We start from the raw sequence: 23430 nt of genomic DNA on the forward strand, positions 1-23430 counted from the left end.
AAAACAATGAAGGACCTAAGCATCTCTTGCTTACCAGTAAATAATCCACATTTCTTAAGTGCCAAACCTCTGTGTTTCTTAAGTGACTAAGCTATGGCTCAGATATGCTGAAGAAACCAGTTAAATGGCAACACAAATCAAAGAAAATTGATGCACATATATCTCAATGGCTAAAACCAATAATAGTGTTAAAAAAAAAAAAAAAAAAAAAAGTTGCTTAAGCAGTTTGCCTAAAATTAGGCATCACTGCCTACATGAACAATTACTGGCAAAGAAGTTTTTTCTTTTAAGGAAATATTTCTTATGGGATCTCATTATAAAGGAGCATAAAAGGTATTTGGATTGCCAAAGAGAAATAACAGAATATGCATGTCTTTACTTGGTAAAAGAGGTCACAAACATATTCAATACTCTGTGTACAAAACAGAAAATTGTGCCTTTTCTTCTTCTGCTGAGGGTCCTGTCTACAGAGCACATAAGAGTTTGCTTCTGTTTAACACAAGTGTATCTGGACAGTTATCAGTTCAGTGTTTGTGATACAAGAGAAACATTTAGTTGCTCTTTGTTTCCAGTACTGTATTTCTGGTAGAGATACTGATTTTTTTAGTGCTTCATCAGAAAACATCTGTTGGTGTAAAGGAAATATTTTGGAGAAATGCTTCTCAAGAGAAGCTTTACAGAAATACTGGCACAGCGGTAAAAGCAGTGGTGTCATCGCACCTCCCAACCCTGCAGATTCCCAGACCTCAGCCCGGTCTCTCAGTACAATGCCATGTGATGGTAGAGCCAGGAAACAGTGTGGGGATGTGAGAAATTCCAGGCTTTCTAACAAATATTTATGTTTTGAAGCTTTGCCCACTGCCATTGGACATGGAGCTCATTTTCACTCCGTTGTGGGAGCTGCTTGCCAGCAACTTTATGATAAGATTCTTTGCAGTATTCCCAAGTTCTTCAAGAGTCTTTGGAAATCAGGTTCCTAGCTGAAGTGCAGACTGTATCAGAACTACAAAACCAGGTTGACTTCTCAAAAAAGAATGTTTTGTGAATTTGCTTTTGTCAAAAACTTGAAAAATGTTAGGGCTCGTTCCAAAGTACAATAGAAACATTATTAAGGTGTAGAATTGCCTGTTGCATTTCAGCCAGTTTTAATTCTCTCTGTTGTTTTCAGAAAGGGTTTTGTGTGTCTGTGTGATTGGCAGGGAGTTCAGCTATCAAGGGTAAATTTCATTCTAATTTTCAAACAAAACATCATGAGATTCTATGAGAGAGCATCAGTAAATGCAGATGTTATAACAACATTAGCAACTGAAAGATATTTTTCTATGCTCATGGATACTATGAATCTTTGAAATCTTAAAAAATGAAGAAGCAGAAATCAAAAGCACATAATACAGTAATGCAATCATGCTTTCCTACAAGATCTTTGCATTGAAGGCAACTCTAAAATGCAATGGTCACAGCTGATGTCAGCAGCATCCTTTAGTTCATTAATCCTGCTGGAACACTATCAGATGTGACAGAACTCTTGTTGATAGCACCACAATGATACTGGTTAAATAGAAAGTGACCTGAAGAGTAAGAAATCAAGTAAGACAGCCAGGACACCTGCATGGTTGAGTAGGGTACTACTGAAAAAACTTAAGTGGAAGAAAGAAGTTTATAGATAATGGAAGAAGGGGTTGACTATTTGGGAAGAACACAAGAATGTGGTAAGAGGGTGTAGGGATGTAACAAGGAAAGCTAAGGCCTTAGAATTCAAACTAGCAAGGGAAGTCAAGGACAATAAGATAGGCTTCTTCAAGTACATTGGGGGTAAAAGGAAAACCAGAGGAAATGTGGGCCCACTGCTGAATGAAGTGGGTGCCCCAGTGATGGAGAATACGGAGAACGTGGAATTTCTTAATGCGTTAGTCTTTACAGCTAAGGCTGACCCTCAGGATTCCCAAACATTCCAGACCACAGAAGAAGTCAGGAGTGAGGAAGACTACCTAGATTGAAGAAGACTGGGTTAAAGATCAGTTAAGGAAACTGGACATCTCCAAAACCATGGGCTCCAATGGGATGTACCTATGTGTGCTGAGGGAGCTGGCAGAAGTAATCACTAGACTGCTCTCCGCTGTCTTTGAAAATCCTGGAAAATGGGTGAGGTGCCTCAGGACTGGAGGAAAGCTAATGTCACTCCAGTCTTTAAGAATGTCAAGAAATAGGATCCACGTAACTACAGATGGGTCAGCCTCACCTCCATCCCTGGAAAGATGATAGAGCAGCTTATTCTGGAGGTCATGTCTAAGCACATGGAAGAAAAGAAGGTTATCAGGAGTAGCCAGCATGGAGTCACCAAGGGCAAATCATGTTTGACTAATTTGATAGCCTTCTATGATGTTGTGACAGAATGGATAGATGCAGAGAGAACAGTGGATGCTGTCTTCCTCGACTTTACCAAGCCTTTTGATGCTTGTCTCCCACAGCATCTTTGTGGATAAACTCATGAAGTGTGAGTTAGAAGAGCAGACAGTGAGATGGATTGAGAACTGGCTAAACAATAGAGCTCAGAGGGTTGTGATCAACGGTGCAGAGCCCAGTTGGAGACCTGTGACTAGTGGTGTTCCCCAGAGGTCAGTACTGGGCCCAGTCTTATTCGCCATCTTCATCAATGACCTGGATGAGGGGATGAAGTGTATCCTCAGCAAGTTTGCTGATAATACAAAGCTGGGAGGATTGGCTGGTACACCTGAAGGCTGTGCGGCCATTCAGAGAGATCTAGACAGACTGGAGAGCTGTGCAAAGAGGAACTTAATGAGTTTCAACAAGAATAAGTGTAGAATCCGATACCTGTGGAGAAAAAACACCACACACCAATACAGATTAGGGGTTGACCTCCTCCAAACCTGGGGCATAGGAGGGGGTACTTGAAATGCCAGTGGCAGGCCATCTTGCTCTAAGTCATGTCAGGTAAATGACACTGGACTACATTAAGAGAGACTTGTCTCACACAATCACCCAGGTGTTTGGCTATAAAGCCTGCCTAGAAGCACTAGTATCAAACAACAGGTCAAAAAACATTTGTCTTGAGACCTCTGAGATATTTTGGAGGAATCCTTTCAGGCTGAAGCTTGTTTACTGATGGATACTTTAGTGTAAGTGTCACTGCAATTCTTAATTGACTTCAGACATAATGACATCTTCCAGGTTCAGATGCTTTGGCGATGTTTCTAAAAATGAATGACCTTGGAGTTTTAAACTGATAAAAATGAAAAGTAATTTACCAAAAATTGGCTCAGCTCTTGTCTACTCTCATTTAAAGAGTTTAGACACGTTGCTTACACAGGAAATGAATACATAAAAAGGAAACTACAAGTGACGGACAGTTCTGTCCATAACGTATTGGACAAAGACTGAGGAGACCTAGGCTAACTTCCCAGCTCTCCAGTAAATCCTCCAAGTTTGGGTGAGGCAGTCAGGGAGCCTGCAAGTCTCTGCCTGCATTTCCTCACCACCAGAAGGGCAGCGGATGTGCGAGAGCTGTGGAGCGGCTGGAGACAGGCCAGTGGCCAGAAGCAGGATAGCGGCGTTCTTGTGGCACTGTGCCAGAGGTAATAAACGCTCAGCAGGACTCCTTCCTTCAGCACAGATCTGTGGGACTGTGGCTGTAATGCTGGGGAAACAAGCTGGTGAGCCTGCATGGAGCTGCACCATATGGACTTCCAAGCCCAGGTCTCCAGTAGCTTCAGGGACTCTGCTTTGTGCCCCACTGCACAAGGTAAACATGCCCTCAGATTTCCAACTGTTCAGTGTTAGCACTTCTGTATCACTCTGGGATAATTTGACAACACTTTTATTAATGTCTGCAAGACTGGTTGAATGGAAGACAACTGCTATATAAGCACAGAGGTAAACGCCTGAAGGTTCAAAGTGAGTCTGTTTGACAGCTGCTGAATTCTGTCACTGCCCCACAGGGAAGAACACAGTGACCATCCTCAGACTGGTCAATGCAATGTGCACTTGCTACCTTTGGGTTTCACACTTAAGTTTGTCTAATGTATGGCCTAAGGATAACCTGAAGAATAAAAATCAGGACCAAGTGGAGCACTGGTTTGTGGATAAGCTCATGAAGCGTGAATGACCAACCAGAGTTACAAGAGTACTTGTAACACTGGAGTACAAAGTGACGCCTGGTGGAATTTAATTTGGGTTTGGAATTAAAGCTCACTGGACTGAGATTTCTGAGGAAAGCTCTCTGCAGGCAGGTTCACAAGCAGCATGTGTGCTACAGGCAGGAAGTGTAATAGTAGACAACCCCCATGGAAATCTTTGTATATGGTGTAGAAAACTGCTGGGTTTTACATTTAAAATTACCACAAGAGTTAACAGATACAAAAGGGAAAAGTAAAAGGAAAAATACCATTGTGAATGTTTAATTAATGACAATTGCCAGAAAAGCTCTTCTTTGCCAATAACAAATGGGTGCCTGTGGCAGTTATTTCTCATTTTAAATACCTAATCTGATATTATATTTCAGCTCTAAGAACTAAACGAGAAAAGACGCTGTAATCTAATCATACCACAATCCAGGTGACATCTGTACTAGGCAGAATACTGTTGTTATTCTGCTGTCTAGTTGCTGTTGCTGAGAATGATGAAGTAGCGAAATTACATTTTCCCATTATTATTTCCAGACACTCTCTGGCAATGGTTTGTTGACTCTAATAAAGCTTCAGACAAAGCTGTCAGCAGAGGAAATGGCAGAAGGGGAGCAAGGAACAGCCTCCACAACAATACATGAATCTAAAGTCTCAGTGATAGGCTGTGCATTTTCTGATAAAATGCAATGTGTGTGTTTCAGAATCCATCATAAAGTTGCAGCTGAATTCTAGAGGGATAAATGTATTCCATCAAGTCATGGTGCTTCAGAGTTTGACAAACATAAACACATTATGAAGGATTAAAGCGCCAGAAGCCTTACCTGCTATAGTATTGAGGAACATCAAGTATTCAAAGTTAGATATCTCCCGTCTCTGCCAGCGCTGAGTCATGTTGGAGGATTTATAAAGCTGTCGGGGAGTGGCCAGAGAGATTCTCCTAGGAAATACATTTAAAGAATGATTTTTTAAGAGCCTCATTAAATGTTAAGATTTAGGGCAACAATATTAGTGTGATTAATTTCAGATTTTCTCAAGGGGTTTTATTTCCTTTAATGAAGTCAAGAAGACACTATAACCCTTATTTGAGAAATGACTGGAATGAAGATCTGTATTCTGTTTTACTCTACTACTGCACAGGAATAATTCAGAAGAATACATTTTGTGTTTTATTTTATTCCAAATCTGGGTAAAAGACTGGAAGTGAATGAAACTGCAGACCTCCTGGTGCCTGGTTTGTGTAGCAGGAATATAAGAGGAATACCATTTCCCTGTTTCAAAAGGATTTATTGAGATAAGTTCATTAAGGTGAGTGAGTTATAGTTGAAAGTGCCATATATTTCCAGCACATGGGTTGAAGATACTTATTCCACAATTTGTGCTCCTCATCCATGGGCTACCCATGATCCTTTCCTATAGACCAGTAAGCTTCAAGATTTCTATTTATAGCCTGGTTTCTGAAAGAGGCAAGGTTTATTCAATTATCTGCTCACATGTCCATCTGCCTGTCTCTCCATAATAACTTCTGAATTGCATTTCATTTAAATTTGGAAGAGGAGAAAAAGCTTCCAAGATACTCATTTTCCTCATGTTTTCTAAAAATTATATGACTGGAGAAAGGGAGAAAGAACAAAAATACCGTTTCAATAAAGAGAAAAGCAGAAAACTTCAGCTCTTCTATATTCAATTTCACAGCACTGCAATAGCCAAGTAGTGTGCATCAATCTCTAAATTACCCACAGTATATACTGTCCTTGGTTGGTAAAATGTAGGGGACTAAATTCAGCCTAGACTAATGCATTAAAGAAAAAAATCTGCAACAAGTAAAAAAAGCTTCATTGCTCTCAACTAATTTCTAGAGAAAGTAGTTCTTGCTGAAAAAAAAGACAAGGATAATCTTCAGAAGCAGAAAAAAAATTATCTTCTCAGATACCTTTTTTGACAGAAACATAAATCTTATAAATGGATCAAAATAGAGAAAATGGTTATGCCTGCTAGAAAAAATAAAAAATAAAATTAGAAAAAGGATCCTTAATATTTAGCCTATTTGTGAATTAAAAAAAATATATTAGTATTTCTAAAAGCTTGCTAAAAGTAAACAGGGACTCCCAATGCTTCAGCTTTCAGTTGCACACTGAACACAGTAAGTGTACTAATTCTGGACTTTGAATGCTGAGTATTTTCTTCAAATAAAGTCACATACAAGGCATCAAATTGGGCAGCAATTACAAAAATGTGGACCACATATTTCTAATTATACATGTACATACTTCTACACATCCCCTAGACCCTATTTCCACAGAAAGGATGAGTATTGGTATGTGATTGGAGTGTACAGTTATCAGAATTACATGCCTAAATTGTCGATGTGTATGTTGTCAATATCTGCCATACTCAGGGTTACAGATTGGGCACACAAAAATGTATATAAGTAAGCACTTATTTATTTATTTAATTAATTAATCTTCGCATTTAGCCTTTTATTTTCTTAAAAAAAAAACATATCTCTATATTTAAGCAAAATAGAAGTACATAAGGTCTTGCCAGCTTGGCTGCCCTTATCTTACACTAGACTCCAGGATGTCAGTGGGAGATACAATTTATTAATACAAGGAAGAATTTACAAGAGTTTTATAATTTTTTTCCATTATGCTTCTTAAAAATAATAATAATTAAAAAACCTAAAGAATTATCTGAATGTAGTAATACTTTATATTGCATTTTATAAGATAACAACTACTTTTACAAACTCTTAAAGATGTGTTGTTCCCAGTAAACTATGACTAATACTACAAATACTAATATACAAATTATTAAATACAGAAAATAAAAATACTAAAGATGTCATTAAATTTACAAAGCATTTGTGTCACAGACTTTCTGCTCCTCCCATGAAAAAACAAATATGCATCCGTACAGCTTAGCAGCTGCTTTTAGATTTTACCCACAATTTCCCAGAGTCTCAAAAATCTATGAACTGTCAAGTGCTGGACTTCACATTTGAATACCCGATTTGAACAAACTCTGCAGAAAATCAAAATATACTAAAAAAGCTCCTTATTTACTATATATCTAAGGTGTTTGAGAAATTTGCAGCTATTTCAGCAGAGTGGAAAAATTATGCAGAATATATTGGTTCCACGCCTGCTTGTTTCAGTTAACACAGGAAGACCCACTGTTATGTGTTTTGCTAAGCCCACCCCACTTTGATCAACTCGTTTCCTTCCTTCCATATGCCATCACCAAAATGAAGATGCACAAATGAATGTGCTTCCTTTCCTTCTAGACAACCATGCAATACCTACTCAAAATGGAAACTGCAGAAGACCCTCTGATGTACAACAGTATAATCCAATTTTTCAAGTTTACTATGCTTTAAATGTGTTTTGAAAAAACTTCATGACATTTTTTTGAAGGAAGGGATGTTATAGGTCCCTTATGTGGAGCATGATCTACTCCCTTTCACATCAACTTTAATTTACTTAGCTAGCATTCAATCTCATATAAAGAACCATTATGTCTCTTGTAAAAAATGTTGCACCTGCATGGAGTTTTCCCTTGTGTTGCAACTTTTTGGGAGGAAAAAAAAAAAAAAAGGCTTGGGCAAGTCACTGGCTTCTGACAAGAAACTCACTAATATTTGCTTTTAATCAAAACTCTAAGATGGGTTTTATGCTTTGATGACATGAAATCTTTGTTTTTCTACACGTCTCCCCTTCCTAAAATCCAACCTTTGCAAGCAGTCAGACTGAGATCTGGAAATTCATAATCAAGCTCCTGATGTGGACTAAGTGGAACTGTAGTGGTAACTACAGAATGTAGTTACTGTAACAGACAAAACCATTTCTTCTTTCAGTAAAAACTTAATTTAAAAAACAAACAAACAAACAAACAACCCCCACACAAATCTTCAATTTCTTCACTTTAATAACCGGAGTCACTGTTTTCTCTACTGCATTAATAGTGCACAGAATTTCAGAGGAAGGTGCTAGCACGTGTTTAGTGGTGAAGCATGATACTGTATCTTTTACCAATTATTTTATGTCTGTACACCTATAAAACTGTCAGGTAACTCACAGCTGGTTTCTAAGATGTGATGTTACCCTCAATAAAAATGCACCAGTAAATTATGCCTGAGTTTTTATAACACTAAAAAGTGATCTACTAATAGTTAATATTTTAATTTTGTTAAAATGAGGTTATTAAGCTACCTGTGTGATATCATATGGAACTTTAGAAAAAAGTGAAATAAAAGGCACAGAACTGTCTGCCTAGTTGTATCATATGGCAAAGTCATAAGGAAACTGCAACCAATGCAACATGTTTCACTAACTGAAAATGCATTTATCAAAGACAGATGAATTTGATTACCAAAGCAAATCAAATTCTTCAATATGCGACTAATTGTAAGAACATAATTACTTCTTTGTAACATTAAGCACAGGTATGAATCTTTTGTTGAATCAAAGCATTAGACAGGCTGTTGGAAAAGGTAGCAAAGAACCAAACTGAAGACTTGCTCAGAACAGCAGGTCTGTAACAGTCTTGGGAAGAGATACCAGTTGGCCTGTTTCTAATTCTTTGTGCCATTAGAAGATCATAAGTATTGCTTTTACCTTCAACTTCCTTCCATCTTTGTTAATCACAAGATTTCTCCATGAAAAAAGAAATGCACTTAAAATCCAAGTACTTCATTAAAAGTAATTTACTCCTTAAGAATGTTTTCACCATGAATGCTACTCTTTATGATAATGCAATGTAATGTAATTAACTTCAGATTAAATGTTTGTCAGAGTAGTATCAGAGAGGAAATATTGCTTACAAAAGTAAAACTAAAGCAAAAAATCCAGAAAGATCTGCTTTTGCTAAAATAAAGTATAGCTTAATCTGGAAAGCTGATTATAAAAAAGGATAACATTTTACTCAGTATAGCAGCTCCTTTTGGTTACTCGACATAACTTCTCCTTATGTTTGTTATACAAATAATAATAATTTTAAAAATTAGCATCCAAGAGCCAACATATTCATAGGAAGGGAAAGTATATTCTAACATCAACAAAACAGTATCTACACAGCAGTGATAGAGCCTGATTTTCCCTCAGTTATTCCACTGAAATCCTACTGAAAATAATAAGGCTAAGCAGACAGAAAAAAAGGAAAAACCATGATTACAAGGTCTTTATTGTGCATAAAACATACCATGATTATGAAAAAATAAGAAACAAAAACAACTTCAAGACCATATGCTAGACTTATTCTGAAGGCTAACAAGCCCGTTTTCAATTCAAATTGAACTTTAATAAAAAAGTTATGGAAATAACTGCATATAATATTGAAGATGAAACTTTTCTAAGTAATTATGTATCAACAAACTTTTTCAAACAATTATTCACTGAATAATGCACAAAGGGTATGAATTTCAAAAGTAAAAAATGTCACTGTAGATATGAAATTCTGATTGAGAAATTTGCATTTTGTTTGTTCTAGAACATGTGGCCATTTTTACTGCAGAGAAGAATACTATTACTTTCTATTTAGAGACAGCAATTTCTTTAATTTGAGTATTTGGAAGAGCAATGCAAATATTAACAAGATGCACCTTCCAAAGAAATGCCCCAACTTCCCCTTGATCTCAGTGAAAACTTGAAAAATTTAGCAATTTGCCTACGAACTTAAGCACACTCAGCTGATAAAGCCTTAGGTATCATGAGACCCCGGAACTCATGACATGGACTGATGTTTAGATGGGAATGAAATAGTTCTCCAAACCTACAAATGCTGTGACACTTCAGAGTATTTTCACATTCTGCACTGGGACAATACAAGGACAATATGAAGTTTTAGTTTGTAGGAAATTACTTCAAGAGATAGACACATCCCAGACATTACACTGATGATTAAGTGATTGGCTTTTGGCAAGTCAAGAAAACTGGAGATCTGAATTCAAAGCACCATATTTTGTGAATTTCCTGCTGTTTCCTCACTCCTATATATTTACTTATTCATCTTTTATTTTGACCAGAAAGTAATCCTGAACCTAAACATTCTTCACCAAATTTCACCTGATATACTGTCTGAACCAATTTCAGGTTTGAAAAAACACTTCTAAATGGGGATGTCACGAGTTGATATTGGGGGGAATTCACACAGGGGGGGGAAAAAAAAAAAAAAAAAAGGAAAATTGGAGGCAGAAAATTCCTCCTTTGACTCACTTAAGTACACATTATGATCATCTTATCCATCATTGAAATATGAATACTTTTATAACATAAGTTCTAACAATTCCCAGCCTTATTTCTGACGATATGCTGGTTTTATATTGATATTGAAGAGATAATTTAAAATGTTCTTGTCCATAGTATGTGAAAATCTCTAAAACTAAGCCTTAGTTGGTTTTTTCCAAAAATTATATTCTTAATTTTGGAAAAAAAAAAAAGAAGAATGCATGATACTAATAAATGGAAGAAATTTGGAAATTCCAAAATAGCCACTATAGTGATGAGCAATGAAATAAAATCCACACATTCATATAAGAAGGCAAGTGAGAAGATAGATACAAACAATAATTTCCATTCAGCAATCACGAAACCTAGTCTAGTTCCATATCCTGCACAACAGCAAGGATGAACATTTGTCTATACATCAATAAACCAGACTGAAAACCAGACTTTGAAGAGATAAGGAAAAAAAAAAAAAAAAAAGGAAAATTGGAGGCAGAAAATTCCTCCTTTGACTCACTTAAGTACACATTATGATCATCTTATCCATCATTGAAATATGAATACTTTTATAACATAAGTTCTAACAATTCCCAGCCTTATTTCTGACGATATGCTGGTTTTATATTGATATTGAAGAGATAATTTAAAATGTTCTTGTCCATAGTATGTGAAAATCTCTAAAACTAAGCCTTAGTTGGTTTTTTCCAAAAATTATATTCTTAATTTTGGAAAAAAAAAAAAGAAGAATGCATGATACTAATAAATGGAAGAAATTTGGAAATTCCAAAATAGCCACTATAGTGATGAGCAATGAAATAAAATCCACACATTCATATAAGAAGGCAAGTGAGAAGATAGATACAAACAATAATTTCCATTCAGCAATCACGAAACCTAGTCTAGTTCCATATCCTGCACAACAGCAAGGATGAACATTTGTCTATACATCAATAAACCAGACTGAAAACCAGACTTTGAAGAGATAAGGTGTACATTTTCTTTCTAGCCCTTCACTGGAAAGTATTTTTTTCCTGTAATGATTAAAAAAAAATTATAATACTTCCATTCCATGGTAACAGGGGATGTAGTACATAAAGAGTAATGTTTCTCAAACTAATCTTATGAAATAGAAAATTTGGAGTTTCATTGCAGAAATAATGTTTTAGTAGTGACACTGAAAAATATAATTTTTATAATATATTTAGCATTAACCATACAAATTATTTTAATTAAATTACCTGGCTTGTGGTAAACCATAGCTGGTTCCTACTCCAACACGTGGCAAGCTGTACACAACTTTTTTCACTGTTGCTTGGTCAGGAAAATTAAACATAACAGAAGCTAAACGGAGAAGAGAAAATAGGGACTAGTAAGCCATCTGCAGAAGTCTGTTTCTCCACCTGCATTTATTTTTAAAAAGCTTTTTGCTTTCTATTTAGAAAGAGAAGTCAGTTCCACTTTTAATCCTCCTGGGGATCCAAGTAACATCAGAAACTCCTGGTATACTTCATACCTAGGTATCATTAGCTGGTTAATATTTTGGCACCAACTTTCCCGTTTTGCAGAAGACCCCTGTGAGGTGTACTTCAGACAAATCCCAGCTTGCCATTAACCCATATAAGCCCTTATCAGCCTGCAAAGTTGTTCACTAGTTGGCATGGCAATTGGTCTTCTAACTGGTGCATTAAAATACACAGGATCAAAAATTGTTTAATTGTGCCTCTTCAGTTGAAATTTAAACTTAGATCAGACCTACTCTGGGCAAAAGACACACCTCACCAACCCATCAATTCTGGTTCAGATTAGCAGATACAGAAAAATGAGTGGATCCATTTATTGATCTGGTCCTTTTAACTTTAACTCAGTTTATGATTAGAAAAGAAAATTTCTTTTTGGATATTTCACTAAAAAAATAAAATGGAGGAGAGGGGTGAGATCATAGAGAAAAGAAAAATTCCTATCATACATCTGAAGAATTTACCAATTGCAACAATCTGTTCTTATAAATAAATCTCACTGTGCCACAGAAACCAGTGAGATTGATTTATGTGACTGACTTTAACACAAAATGCAAAGAATACATGCAAGAGTAAGCATTATTGGATACAGGCAAAAACACTTCATCAAAGGAGGCACAGAGTTTAAATACTAAGCTTGATAAATAACACACAAAATAACTACTAGCAGATTTTTATGCAACAAAATAAACAAAGACATACTTCTGTTTGCCATAAACACTTCCAAAGCTGTGTTCTGGAGAAGATAACGTCTTGAAAACACAGCCCGAATCTCGCTGAACATCCATTTTCCATGAAGGCCTTCTGTATAGGCGAGGACCTTTAAAGAAAGTCAAGGTGACAATTACTGGGAGGAATTTTTCATTAGAATATTGCATAAGAGGATAGTAAATTTTACCCATCTACGAAGTACAGTTCACTGTATCTCTTTAACACTTAAAAACCACAAGTTAAAATATATATATTTTTTTTAATGCAATTAAGTACAGGTGTTAGAAGAATTCAGCAAGTACAATAACCTGATATTCCTAAGATCCTGATGACAACTCCTTAAGAAATTGACAGCCCTACCCAAGGGGATGCATTATTTGACCTGATGGTCACAAATGCAAGGGAACTCATCAAAGATGTCAAAGCTGAAGGTAGTCTGGGCTGCAGTGACCATGCACTAGTGCAGTTCACTGTCCTAATGGGTATGTGGCAGATGAAAAGCATAGTCAGGACTCTAATTAGGAAAGCAAACTTCCAGCTCTTCAAGGACTTAGTAAGTAGGATCTCAAGGGAACAGCCCTCAGGGACAAGGGAGCAGAACAGAGCTGGCAGATCTGTAAGGATGCTTTCCATAGGGTACAGGAGATCCCCAGGTGCAGGAAATCAGGCAAGAAAGGCAAGAGACCAACATGGCTGAGTTGAGACCTGCTGGTCAAACTAGAAGGCAAGATGGAACTACACAGGCAGTGGAAGTGGGGACAGGTATCATGGGAAGCGTACAGGGATGTTGCCTGGTTTTTAAGGGACGAGGTCAGGAAGGCCAAGGCGGAGCTGGAGCTGAACTTTGTAAGGGATGTAAAGAAAAAGAAGGGCTTCTACAGGTACATAAACCAGAAAAGGAAGGTTAAAGAAAGTGTACCCCGCCAATGAGCAACAGTAGTGAACTGGTAACAACAGACAAGGAGAAGGCTGAAGTTCTCAACAACTTTTTTGCATCAATTTTCACTAGCAATCTCTCTCCTCGTGGCTCTCAAGTTGATGGCCCACAGGATAGAGACCAGGGAGACAAAGTCCCTCTCACCATAAGTGAAGACAAGGCCATCATCTGAGGAACCTGAACATACACAAGTCCATGGGACCTGATGAGATGCACCCCAAACTCCTGAAGGAATTGACTGATGCAGTTGCCAAGTTACTCTCCCTAATATTTGAAAAGCCATGGCAGTCAGATGAAGCCCCTAGTGACTGGAAGAAAGGAAACATTCTGCCTATTTTTAAAAAGGGTAGAAAGCAGGACCCTGGGACTACCAACCTGTCAGCCTCACCTCTGTGCCTGGGAAGATCATGGAACAGGTCCTCCTAGAAGACATGCTAAGGCAAATGGAGGACAGGGAGGTAATTCAGGACAGCCAGCATGGATTTACTAGGGGAAAATCCTGCCTGACCTACCTAGTGGCTTTCTACAATGAAGTGACTGCATTAGTGGACAAGGGAAGACCTATGGATGATCTATCTGGACTTCTACAAGGCCTTTGACAAGGTTCCCTACAACATCCTTCTCTCCAAGTTGATGAGATAAAGGTTTGATGGGTGGACTGCTCAGTGAATAAGAAATTAGCTGGATCATAGAATCATAGGATCATTAAGGTTGGAAGTGACCTTAAAGATCATCAAGTTCCAACCCTCCTGCCATGAGCAGGACATCAACAACCTCCCTGGGCAACCCATTCCAGTTCCTCACCACCCTTCTATTGAAGAATTTCTTCCTAATATCTAACCTAAATCTCCCCTCTCTCAGTTTAAAACCATTACACCTTGTCCTATCACTATCGTCTTTAATGGGTGGTTGCATCCAGAGGGTAGTGGTCAATGACTCGATGTCCAGATGGAAGATAGTCACAAGTGGTATCCTTCAGGGGTCCTTACTGGGACCAGTGTTGTTTAATTTCTTCGTTAACAATATTGACAGTAGCATTGAAAGCACCCTCAGCAAGTTTGCTGATGACACCAAGTTGGGTGGTGTGTTCTATATGCCAGAGGGACAGGACGCCATCCAGAGGGACCTCAACAAGCTAAAGAAGCTTTAGCCCAGGTGAACCTCATGAGGTCCTACAAGGCCGGTGCAGCCAGAGATACGAATACAGGCTGGGAGAAGTCATGCTGGAGAGCAGCCCTGTAGAAAAAGACCTGGGGGTATTAGTGGATGAAAAGCTGAACATGAGCTACCAATGTGCAATTGCAGCCCAGAAAGCCAACTGCATCCTGGGCTGCATCAAAAGACGTGGGGCCAGCAGGTGGAGAGGTGACTGGGCCCCTCTACTCTGCCGTGGTGAGACCTCACCTGGAGTACTGCGTCCAACTCTGGGGCCCTCAACACAAGAAGGATGTGAACCTTTTGGAGTGTGTCCAGAGGAGGGCAACAAAAATGGTCAGAGGGCTGGAGCACCTCTCTTATGAAGACAGGTTGAGGGAGTTGGGCTTATTCAGCCTGAAGAAGAGAAGGCTCTGCGGGAACAGAACCTTGTAGCAACATTCCAGTATCCGAAAGCCTATAATAAGGCTGGGGAAGGACTGCTCACTAGGGCATGTAACAGCAGGACAAGAGGTAATGGCTTCAAGCTAGAGAAGGGTGCACTAAGCTTAGATATTAGGAAAAAGTTCTTTAATATGAGGGTGGTGGATCACTGGAATGGGTTGCATAGAGAAGTGGTGGAGGCCCCATCCCTGAAGACATTCTAAGACAGGCTTGAGGAGGCTCTGAGCAATCTGCTCTAGTGTGAGATGATCCTGCTTATTGTCATGGGGTTGGGCCAGATGACCTTTAGTGGTCCCTTCCAACTCAAGACCTTCTATGTTTCTGTGATTCTATGATTCTATTTCTCCTGAATCACATCAGCTTATTTTCCTCAAGAAACCCCAAAGCTACAAGCAAGCACAGGTTAATAAACATAGTTGCAATTATGTTTAGTTGTGTTTTCTTCCAACAGTGTGCATGACACAACTGTTGGTTATGTGTTGCATGACAGATTTACTTCTGAGGCTATCCTGTGTAAAGTACAACCAAAATAATATAAAATTCTATTTACCACCATTTCAGGGTCATAAGTTAGAACTCTTTCCATTCCACTAATACATACAGAAATTAGCTAGAATAATATGTTGACAAAAACTTTTAGTTAAGTACATTTACTATCCCAAACAATAAACAAAATTTAACAATTTGTAATTTTGTGTTTTAAAACGATTGTGAAAATATTTTAAAATAAAATAGTTAAAAGCTAGCATTGCTTTTCCAATGTGTCCAATTTTGTTTCTCAACTGAAGGTGTTGGTCTAAGACTAGATATTAACACCTAAATAATCTTTTTCACTTCTTCTTCACTGTTCTGGATGTACAAGAGAACAGACAAAAAGGTGCAAGTTAATTAGGTACCAGCTTTATTAACTTCTCTCATCTGTGATTCATCAATTCAGCGCTATCATTGCATCAATCCCTTCCTAATCCTTTTCCTCAGCTGGAAGGCTGCCTTCAGCCCTCTGCTGAGGTTGACTCTGCCCATTACTAAGACCCAAACACTTCATTCTGTGAGGAGTCAACCTTTTCCCAGACTCTGCAAGCTGCACCTTCCCCTAGGCTTCCTGAGACACATGAAGCTTGGTGAAACAAAGAAACGCAATTAACACCTTCACTAAAGGGACATGCAGAAGGAAGTTTTCAGACTGAAGTGACTGAATTTCTCTGTTCTCCATAAGGTACACAGAAACTGTCGGAATCCCAGCTTGCAGTACTTTACTCACTTAGTTGAGGTCTTAGCTTTCTGCAAGCATGACCTCCCCCAACTTCTGAACATGGAATTGTTAAGGAGACCATATGTTGCTGCTGTCATCGATCCTTCATGCTTGAGGTAGTGCAAAGTGTCTTCCTTCACTTTATTCACTGATGTAGCTTCAGGTTAGTAACGTTTTCATGTAGGAAAAAGCTAATTTAAGTTTGTACATTCTGTGTTTAAAGAAATCCACAGATTTTTGTTAATCTCTCTCCATAATTTTTTTCTCATAACCATGATGAGTCTATTTCAGAGATGACTGTAACAACAGCAACAAAACGAATCTGCTTCAGCACATCGAAAAGCATTGAAATGTCAGTTCTGTCCTTGATGGAAACAGGAGAGAGGAACACAGCAAGTCTTCCATACCATCTATATGGGAGGAAGTTACAGAGAAGCCTTAAAGCAACAGTGGCCAACTGTAGTTTAATTCACCTCAGCTCTCCACATTAACTAAACACAGCCTTGAAGAAGGAAAGGGACTTGATTTATTGGGAAGTCTCCCAGACACACACAAGACTATAGGCTCCCTCCATTCTGTCACAGGCCAGCTCTGGAATTCCTACCTCATATGCTAAATTATTGCAACAGTAAATTAACCTTTTTGTTTAAAATCTTTACCTATTTCTACTTTGAACTCTGTTGACTTCAGCTTCTGGCCACTAGATCTCATGACCCCTTTGTCTGTAAGATTAGAGTCTTCTATTATCAGATAACTTTCCTTGTGTCGATAATTACAGACTGTGATCCAGTTACTGCTTAGTTTTCTCTTTGATAAGCTACATAAACCAAAATTTCTTTCAGTCTTTCATTGAGATCAGATGCTAGGACACAGCTGGTATCATGTATGTAAAATTAAAATGGTTAAGAACAATGAAGGCTCCAGCACCTCCTTGATTGAATGCATTCTGCTGCTATCTGATACATAATTTTTGGAAATACATAGGTTCTTAAGATACAGAGAGGAAATAAGGAGCAAAAAAACAACCAAGTTTAAAAAGCTATACGACAAGAACAGATTACCTGAGAGAGGAGTTTGAAATGTATATTGCACTAACCAGATCTTCAGCAGCCAGCAGAATTGCCAAAGAATTAATTTCTGAATTCAGGAATTCCCTTATTGTTCCAAAAACGTTTCTACTTGTTCTGCTTTTTTGTAAAGAAAAATGTTTAACACTGACTATATCATCTGTATTAACATTTTAGATGAGTCACAGTAACATATTTACCAGGTCTTGATATGCACCGCATCTTAGTTATTACAGATCAGCATTAAAAGTACATTTTATACCAACCATACACTGGTTGCCTTTTTCATCCTCCTTTCCCTATTCAAGTGTAAAGCAAACATAACTTCATAGAGGTACATTTTCCCCACTATGAAATGTGGGAACTTCAGATACCACTCCAGTATACCAATAGAAAGAATAGGAAATCGGAGGAAAGGAAGGAGTCTACAATTCAATTACTATCCTCAATTACACTTTTCTTAACTGTCTATTAGTCCTACAAATATCAGATTATCATGTTGATATCAAATCATCTCAATTATTTCAGTATTTCTGTTGTATTGTTTTCCTGTTCAAGATATACTACCCATTTTTGTCATCCTCCATAACATCCATCTAGCACTATTTGCAAGCAATGCAATATACCTTCCACTATTAAGTATCTACTGGTTTAGGTAGCTACAGTTTACAGCAGAAAATACTGATGTAGTTGCAGAATTCTTTCTTGTTGTTTTAAGTGCCAAAATAAAGTAATTTCATTTTTTTCTGAATTTGAATCATTTTAAAGGTTTATAGTTGTGGCTGTTATTCTTCCAGGATGATTTTTAGCATTTTCCATTTTCATATCACATTAATGAAGGTTTGGCTATTTTACATTTTTTACATCTATTGAATATTTCATTATTTATAAAGGCATGGAAATGATCACTTTGTTCACCAAGAGACATTGAAAATATGTTACCTAGTTATGTGAAGTTAAAATTACCATGTGCTCCACTTAATATTTTGTTGTTTTTTACACTTAAACTCAGTGCTCTTTATTTTGATAGTTTTATGAGTTCTGTCCTAAAAACAATCACAAAGGCTTTTTGTTCTAGGAATGTTGAAACTTCATAACTACGCACCAAATTTTAGATATGTCAAAAAAAATGTTTTCAATAAAATAAGACCTAACCAGCCAACCAACCATGTCTACTTTTTAACTAAGCACACTTTTTTCTTTTTTTTTTTTTTTTTTTTTTTTTTTTTTTTTTTTTTTTTTTTTTTTTTTTTTTTTTTTTTTTTAATATCGGCTGCAAGTATTTGATTCAAAGCTTATTCCTCCCTGTAAAACCCTTTCCATTTTTTTCTTCAGAAATACGAGTACGTTTCCAAGACAGTAATGGGTGCACTGGTCAGCTGATAGATCAAGAATAAAAATTTGCTAGGATGCCTTGCAGTAAGATGAAACTGTCACCCTAACAGTAGGAATGAGACGTCCCTAAACCTCAGTGTCCTGTAATATGGAACATCTATTGGTAACACTTACTTCCTACTTGGCTTAAATATAAAAGCTTCATTATTTTAATTTTACATCTGATGTAAACAAGACCTCTTTTTTTTTTTTTTTTTTTCCAAGAGCCTACTTCAGCAATACTTCAAATATCAATAATTAATTAATTGATAATTATCAGCTAGAATTTTGAAGTATTAGATTAACCAGAAGACCAGAAATGTTAGTTTCCGTTCTGCTAGCATCCCTAATAGACTATCTCCACAGGATAAACACTTCCATATTGAGGATTATTTTTTGCTGTTTTATACCACTTTTGATAGCTCATAGCTCTGGACACAGCACTGAAAAAGGGTATTTAATTTGATTATTGGTCCTGGAACAGAAACAATCACAAAATCAGGTGTTAGAAAGAAACCAAGGAAAGCAGCCTGTACAAATTCTACTTATTCTCAGTTGCCAACTTTACAGCAAGATTAGTCACTTCATCTCCCTTATGAGGAAAGGCTGGGGGAGCTGGGTCTCTTTAGCTTGGAGAAAAGGAGACTGAGCGGTGACCTCATCAATGTTTACAAATATGTAAGGGGTGAGTGTCAGGGGGACAGAGTTAGGCTTTTCTCAGTGATGACCAGTGATAGGACAAGGGGTAATGGGTGTAAATTGGAGCATAGAAGGTTCAAGGTGAATATCTGAAAAAATTTTTTTACTGTGAGAGTGACAGAGCACTGGAACAGGCTGCCCAGGGAGGTTGTGGAGTCTCCTTCACTGGAGACATTCAAAACCCACCTGGATGCGTTCCTGTGTGATGTACTCTAGGTGACCCTGCTCTGGCAGGGGGGTTGGACTAGATGATCTTTCGAGGTCCCTTCCAGCCCCTAAGATTCTATGATTCTATGATCAGCCTGTTCCAATTAACTGTTGCTTATTGCTCAATATTTCCTTTTTAAAAAATAGCTCTTTTGATTCAGTGATGCATTTGATTTCTAGTGATTCATCAAGGCCTGTGTATATGAATGTAATCTAGCATTTTCAATGGGAAATTATAATTTGTCTTTTGGAAACAGATTTCTAGTTCAGGGTATTTTAATTCTAACCTGAATCTTCAATGAAAATATCAATTGATATTTGTAAAATTTTCCAAGTTTTTTTATATCTAGTGCAAAATGCATATACCCATTAACATGCAATAAAGTTTTGTTGTTGGGTTTTGTGTTTTTTTAATTTTCAAAGAACTTATTCCCTGATTTCCTTAATTATTCTTTACCTTTTGTACTAATAATGTTAAACAACAAGAGCAGTAAGGGATATGGTTGCCTTGTACTTACGTACAGTAGAATTGGTTCTTTTTTTTCTTCATTTCCAAGGATACAAAGTTCCTATAAATAATTTTTTCTCAAAGCCTGAAAAGGATCCTCAGAGTGATGCTTTCTGAATGAGATGGCCATTTACTGAAACTAAACTTTTTTTTTTTTTCCTTTATCAATGACCAGAACAGCTTCCAATAATAATGTCATTTTGGTACAGAAGATACTTTTTCATTTTATAAAGATAGCTTTATCCACTGTTGAAGTGTACCTACTACAATCTTTAACTGGGAACTGCTATTTTAGCTAGAACATTAAAAAGCTTTGGCATGTCTTTAATATAGACATCCAAATCCCATCTATCTGTTACATGGCTCTGTCACCTGGGAACACAGGCTACTGTCTTTTTCATGAGGTACTTATTTAATTTCCTTCTTTGGATATGCAAGAAACTTCTAAGAATTTATTTTTGTTCCTTGCAGGTTTATTTCTTTGAATTCAGCATTTTACATTTAAAAAATATTTGCTTTGCATTTGAACAGATTTGTCTTGACTGAGTAAGTTCTAGGGGGATGCTCTTGCATCCTGATAGCCCAACCTAAAGCAATCCTTCATCTTATTTGATACAAAGGTTTAAAGACATGCTTAAAAGTACCATATTATATATTCATAATGTGGCCCTCCAGCAGTCAAATAACCCTAATAATTTTTTTCATGTCACTCTGTTTTTCAGTGTTTTAATTGTCCTGAATTATGTGTCCAGTGCTGTAATACTAACCAAATTCAGCATGTCTTCCTCAATGCTAGTAATTAAAACTACAACTATTTTATTTATGTACTCACTATATATCGAACCTTGTTTGCTGTTTGTGGTTGCTTTTTTCACACTAAGTGGCAAAGTTTTGTTTCTTCCCATACAACATAAGTAAAACAGCTTTGGTGTTCCAGGTTTCTAGGTCAGGAGCTTGCATGTAGTTTCTCATGATGGATTTTTTCTGTATGCAGTTGCCAAGGAAAGAAGAGAAACTCTGAAGCTCCCTCATCCAGCCTTGTCAAATGAATATTTAATATTTCCTAAGGTTGAGAAAGTGTTTTTTACAATGAAATTCTGTTGTTAACTTAGCAAAAAACAACAAACAACAACAAAAAACCCCACACAAAACAGGAAAGAAAAAAAAAAAAAAAAAAAAAAAAGAGAGACGTAAATGTTACTCTGGCCATACCCTCCTGACAAAATAACCAAACATGGTTATGATGACATGAACTATCCAGAGTGTTCTGCTTGGATCTTTTGCCTCTCTGTTGTCTGGTGGAAACTACATGTTCTGTTTTTTTGCCTCAAGTGAGCTAAGTCGTCCATAATGAAGAAGTTAAAATCTAATTTGTAGTCACCTCACCTTTTTTACATATGAATAGGCAGGGGAAAAAAATATTGTAAGAAAAAATAAATTATTGTGGTAAAAGCTGCTACCCTTTATAGTTATATCTGAAATAGCAAGTAATAATATGCTTCAGTCACAACACAGCAGTTAATTTCCTATTAATTGTTTCATAACAATCTGGAAACCATAAAAGTCATGGAACATAACTGGTACATTCCCTACACCACTGACTTACAGGATGCTTCCAAAATTGCAACCTCAGTACTTAATAGAAGATGTCTGCCAATAAAACATGGAATATTGCACAAAAGCAAATCACAGTGAACAGATACACCATCAGAGAGCTGTCTAGAGCCAGCTACAGAAATGCACTCATGCACCTGACCCTCGTACACAACAGATCTTTATAAAATAGTTTAGCATCATTGTATGCTTTTAGGAGTAACAAGCACATGAAAACAATTTCTGAAAATCATTCTCTCCTGTCAGGGATTTGGATTTCCCTTTTTCAAGTTTTTGCTATCAATGTCATTTGCCTCAAAGAAAATGTGAAGTTCTGAATGCAGATTTTCATGGGTTAAAGATAATGGCTTCTGTGCCCACACAGTTAACTTTTTATCCAGAACCATCTAACAAGGAGCTCACTACAAGCACACTGCAGACTGCTTCATGTATTCTAAATACAGCTTGAAATGGCAGACATTAATGGCACAGAACCAGAATCCTAGTTTATGAAATACCGTTCTGAATAAGCATTACATTATTTCAAAATGTTTGATTAAGTACTGAATATGCTCACCTTTCACATTTAGCAGGAAAAACATGAATACACTGTAACAATGGATATATCATGTCAAGATACATCAAAGTATAAAGGAAAAATTTATTAAGAAATTTAAAAATCAGGTAAGTTCAAATAATGAAGCACCTATCATTTTGCTTTTCTGAAATGGAAAACTGATAATGCAAATAGACAGGAAGGACAATTAAAATTAATTAAATATAATAGTATTTAATCAACTGCTTATTATCTTTTTATTATTTTATTTTTCATACACATTTAAGCCACTTTAAGAACATCCTCTCTGCCTCAATTCTCATAGTCATGTAAGAGCAAACACTTCTCAAATCTCACCAAAATACCAGGTTATCATTTTTTTCTTTGCACACTTTGGTGTGCAAAGTAAAACATTTCCAATTTCTCTTTACATTTCCCATTCCTTTTAACATGCTTTTCTGTAAAAATGTTTATTTATTTGTAAGACTTCAAAGCTTTCCTCTAAGTAGCTCTTGTGATACTACACTCTGCAGGATGAGCTGAGTATTAGATGTCATTATAATTTCTCTATTCACATTAGTTTTTAAAATATTTTTTAGAACTTTTTTTTTTTTTTTAAATAAATATTGGCACTCCTGCTTCATTTTTCTCCTCTTCAGGGATCTAAAAAATGCAGATATTATTTTTGTGGGTTTGGGCTTTGCTTTCTTGCCAAATTTTCTCAGCTTATACTTCTACTTCCAATGTTTTTTTAAGCTTTCAAGAGGCCCCTTTTTTGAAACATGAGGTTCTGTTCACCCCAAGCCTTTAAAAATTTCATTTCTCTGGTCAACATACCACTTCAGTATCCATTTAAACAATGCCCACTCAGCTGACAGGAACTGAGTCTTTTATTCCCACATTCATTTTCAACCATCTGAAAATTTATTTTAAGTTCATAGAATCATAGAATCATTAAGGTTGGAAGGGACCTCAAACATCATCAGCTTACAACCCCCCTGCCATGAGCAGGGAACCCTACCACTAGATCAGATTGCACAAAACCTCATC

At 36.9% G+C, this 23430-nt stretch overlaps 1 protein-coding gene across 1 annotated transcript in view; it reads right to left on the reverse strand.

Moving 5' to 3' along the window:
* NBEA (neurobeachin) overlaps nt 1-23430 on the reverse strand; it is a 516495-nt gene that overhangs the window by 93062 nt on the left and 400003 nt on the right. The window contains exons 47-49 of the mRNA XM_009998372.1: nt 12580-12697; nt 11599-11701; nt 4964-5079 (exon numbers count right to left, since the gene is read on the reverse strand). Coding sequence (XP_009996674.1) covers nt 4964-5079; nt 11599-11701; nt 12580-12697 — 337 coding nt within the window. The remainder of the gene's footprint in view (nt 1-4963; nt 5080-11598; nt 11702-12579; nt 12698-23430) is intronic.

This window comes from Chaetura pelagica, unplaced genomic scaffold, assembly GCF_000747805.2.
Source record: "Chaetura pelagica isolate M959 unplaced genomic scaffold, ChaPel_1.0 scaffold105, whole genome shotgun sequence".
In the NCBI taxonomy this organism is placed as follows: domain Eukaryota; kingdom Metazoa; phylum Chordata; class Aves; order Apodiformes; family Apodidae; genus Chaetura; species Chaetura pelagica.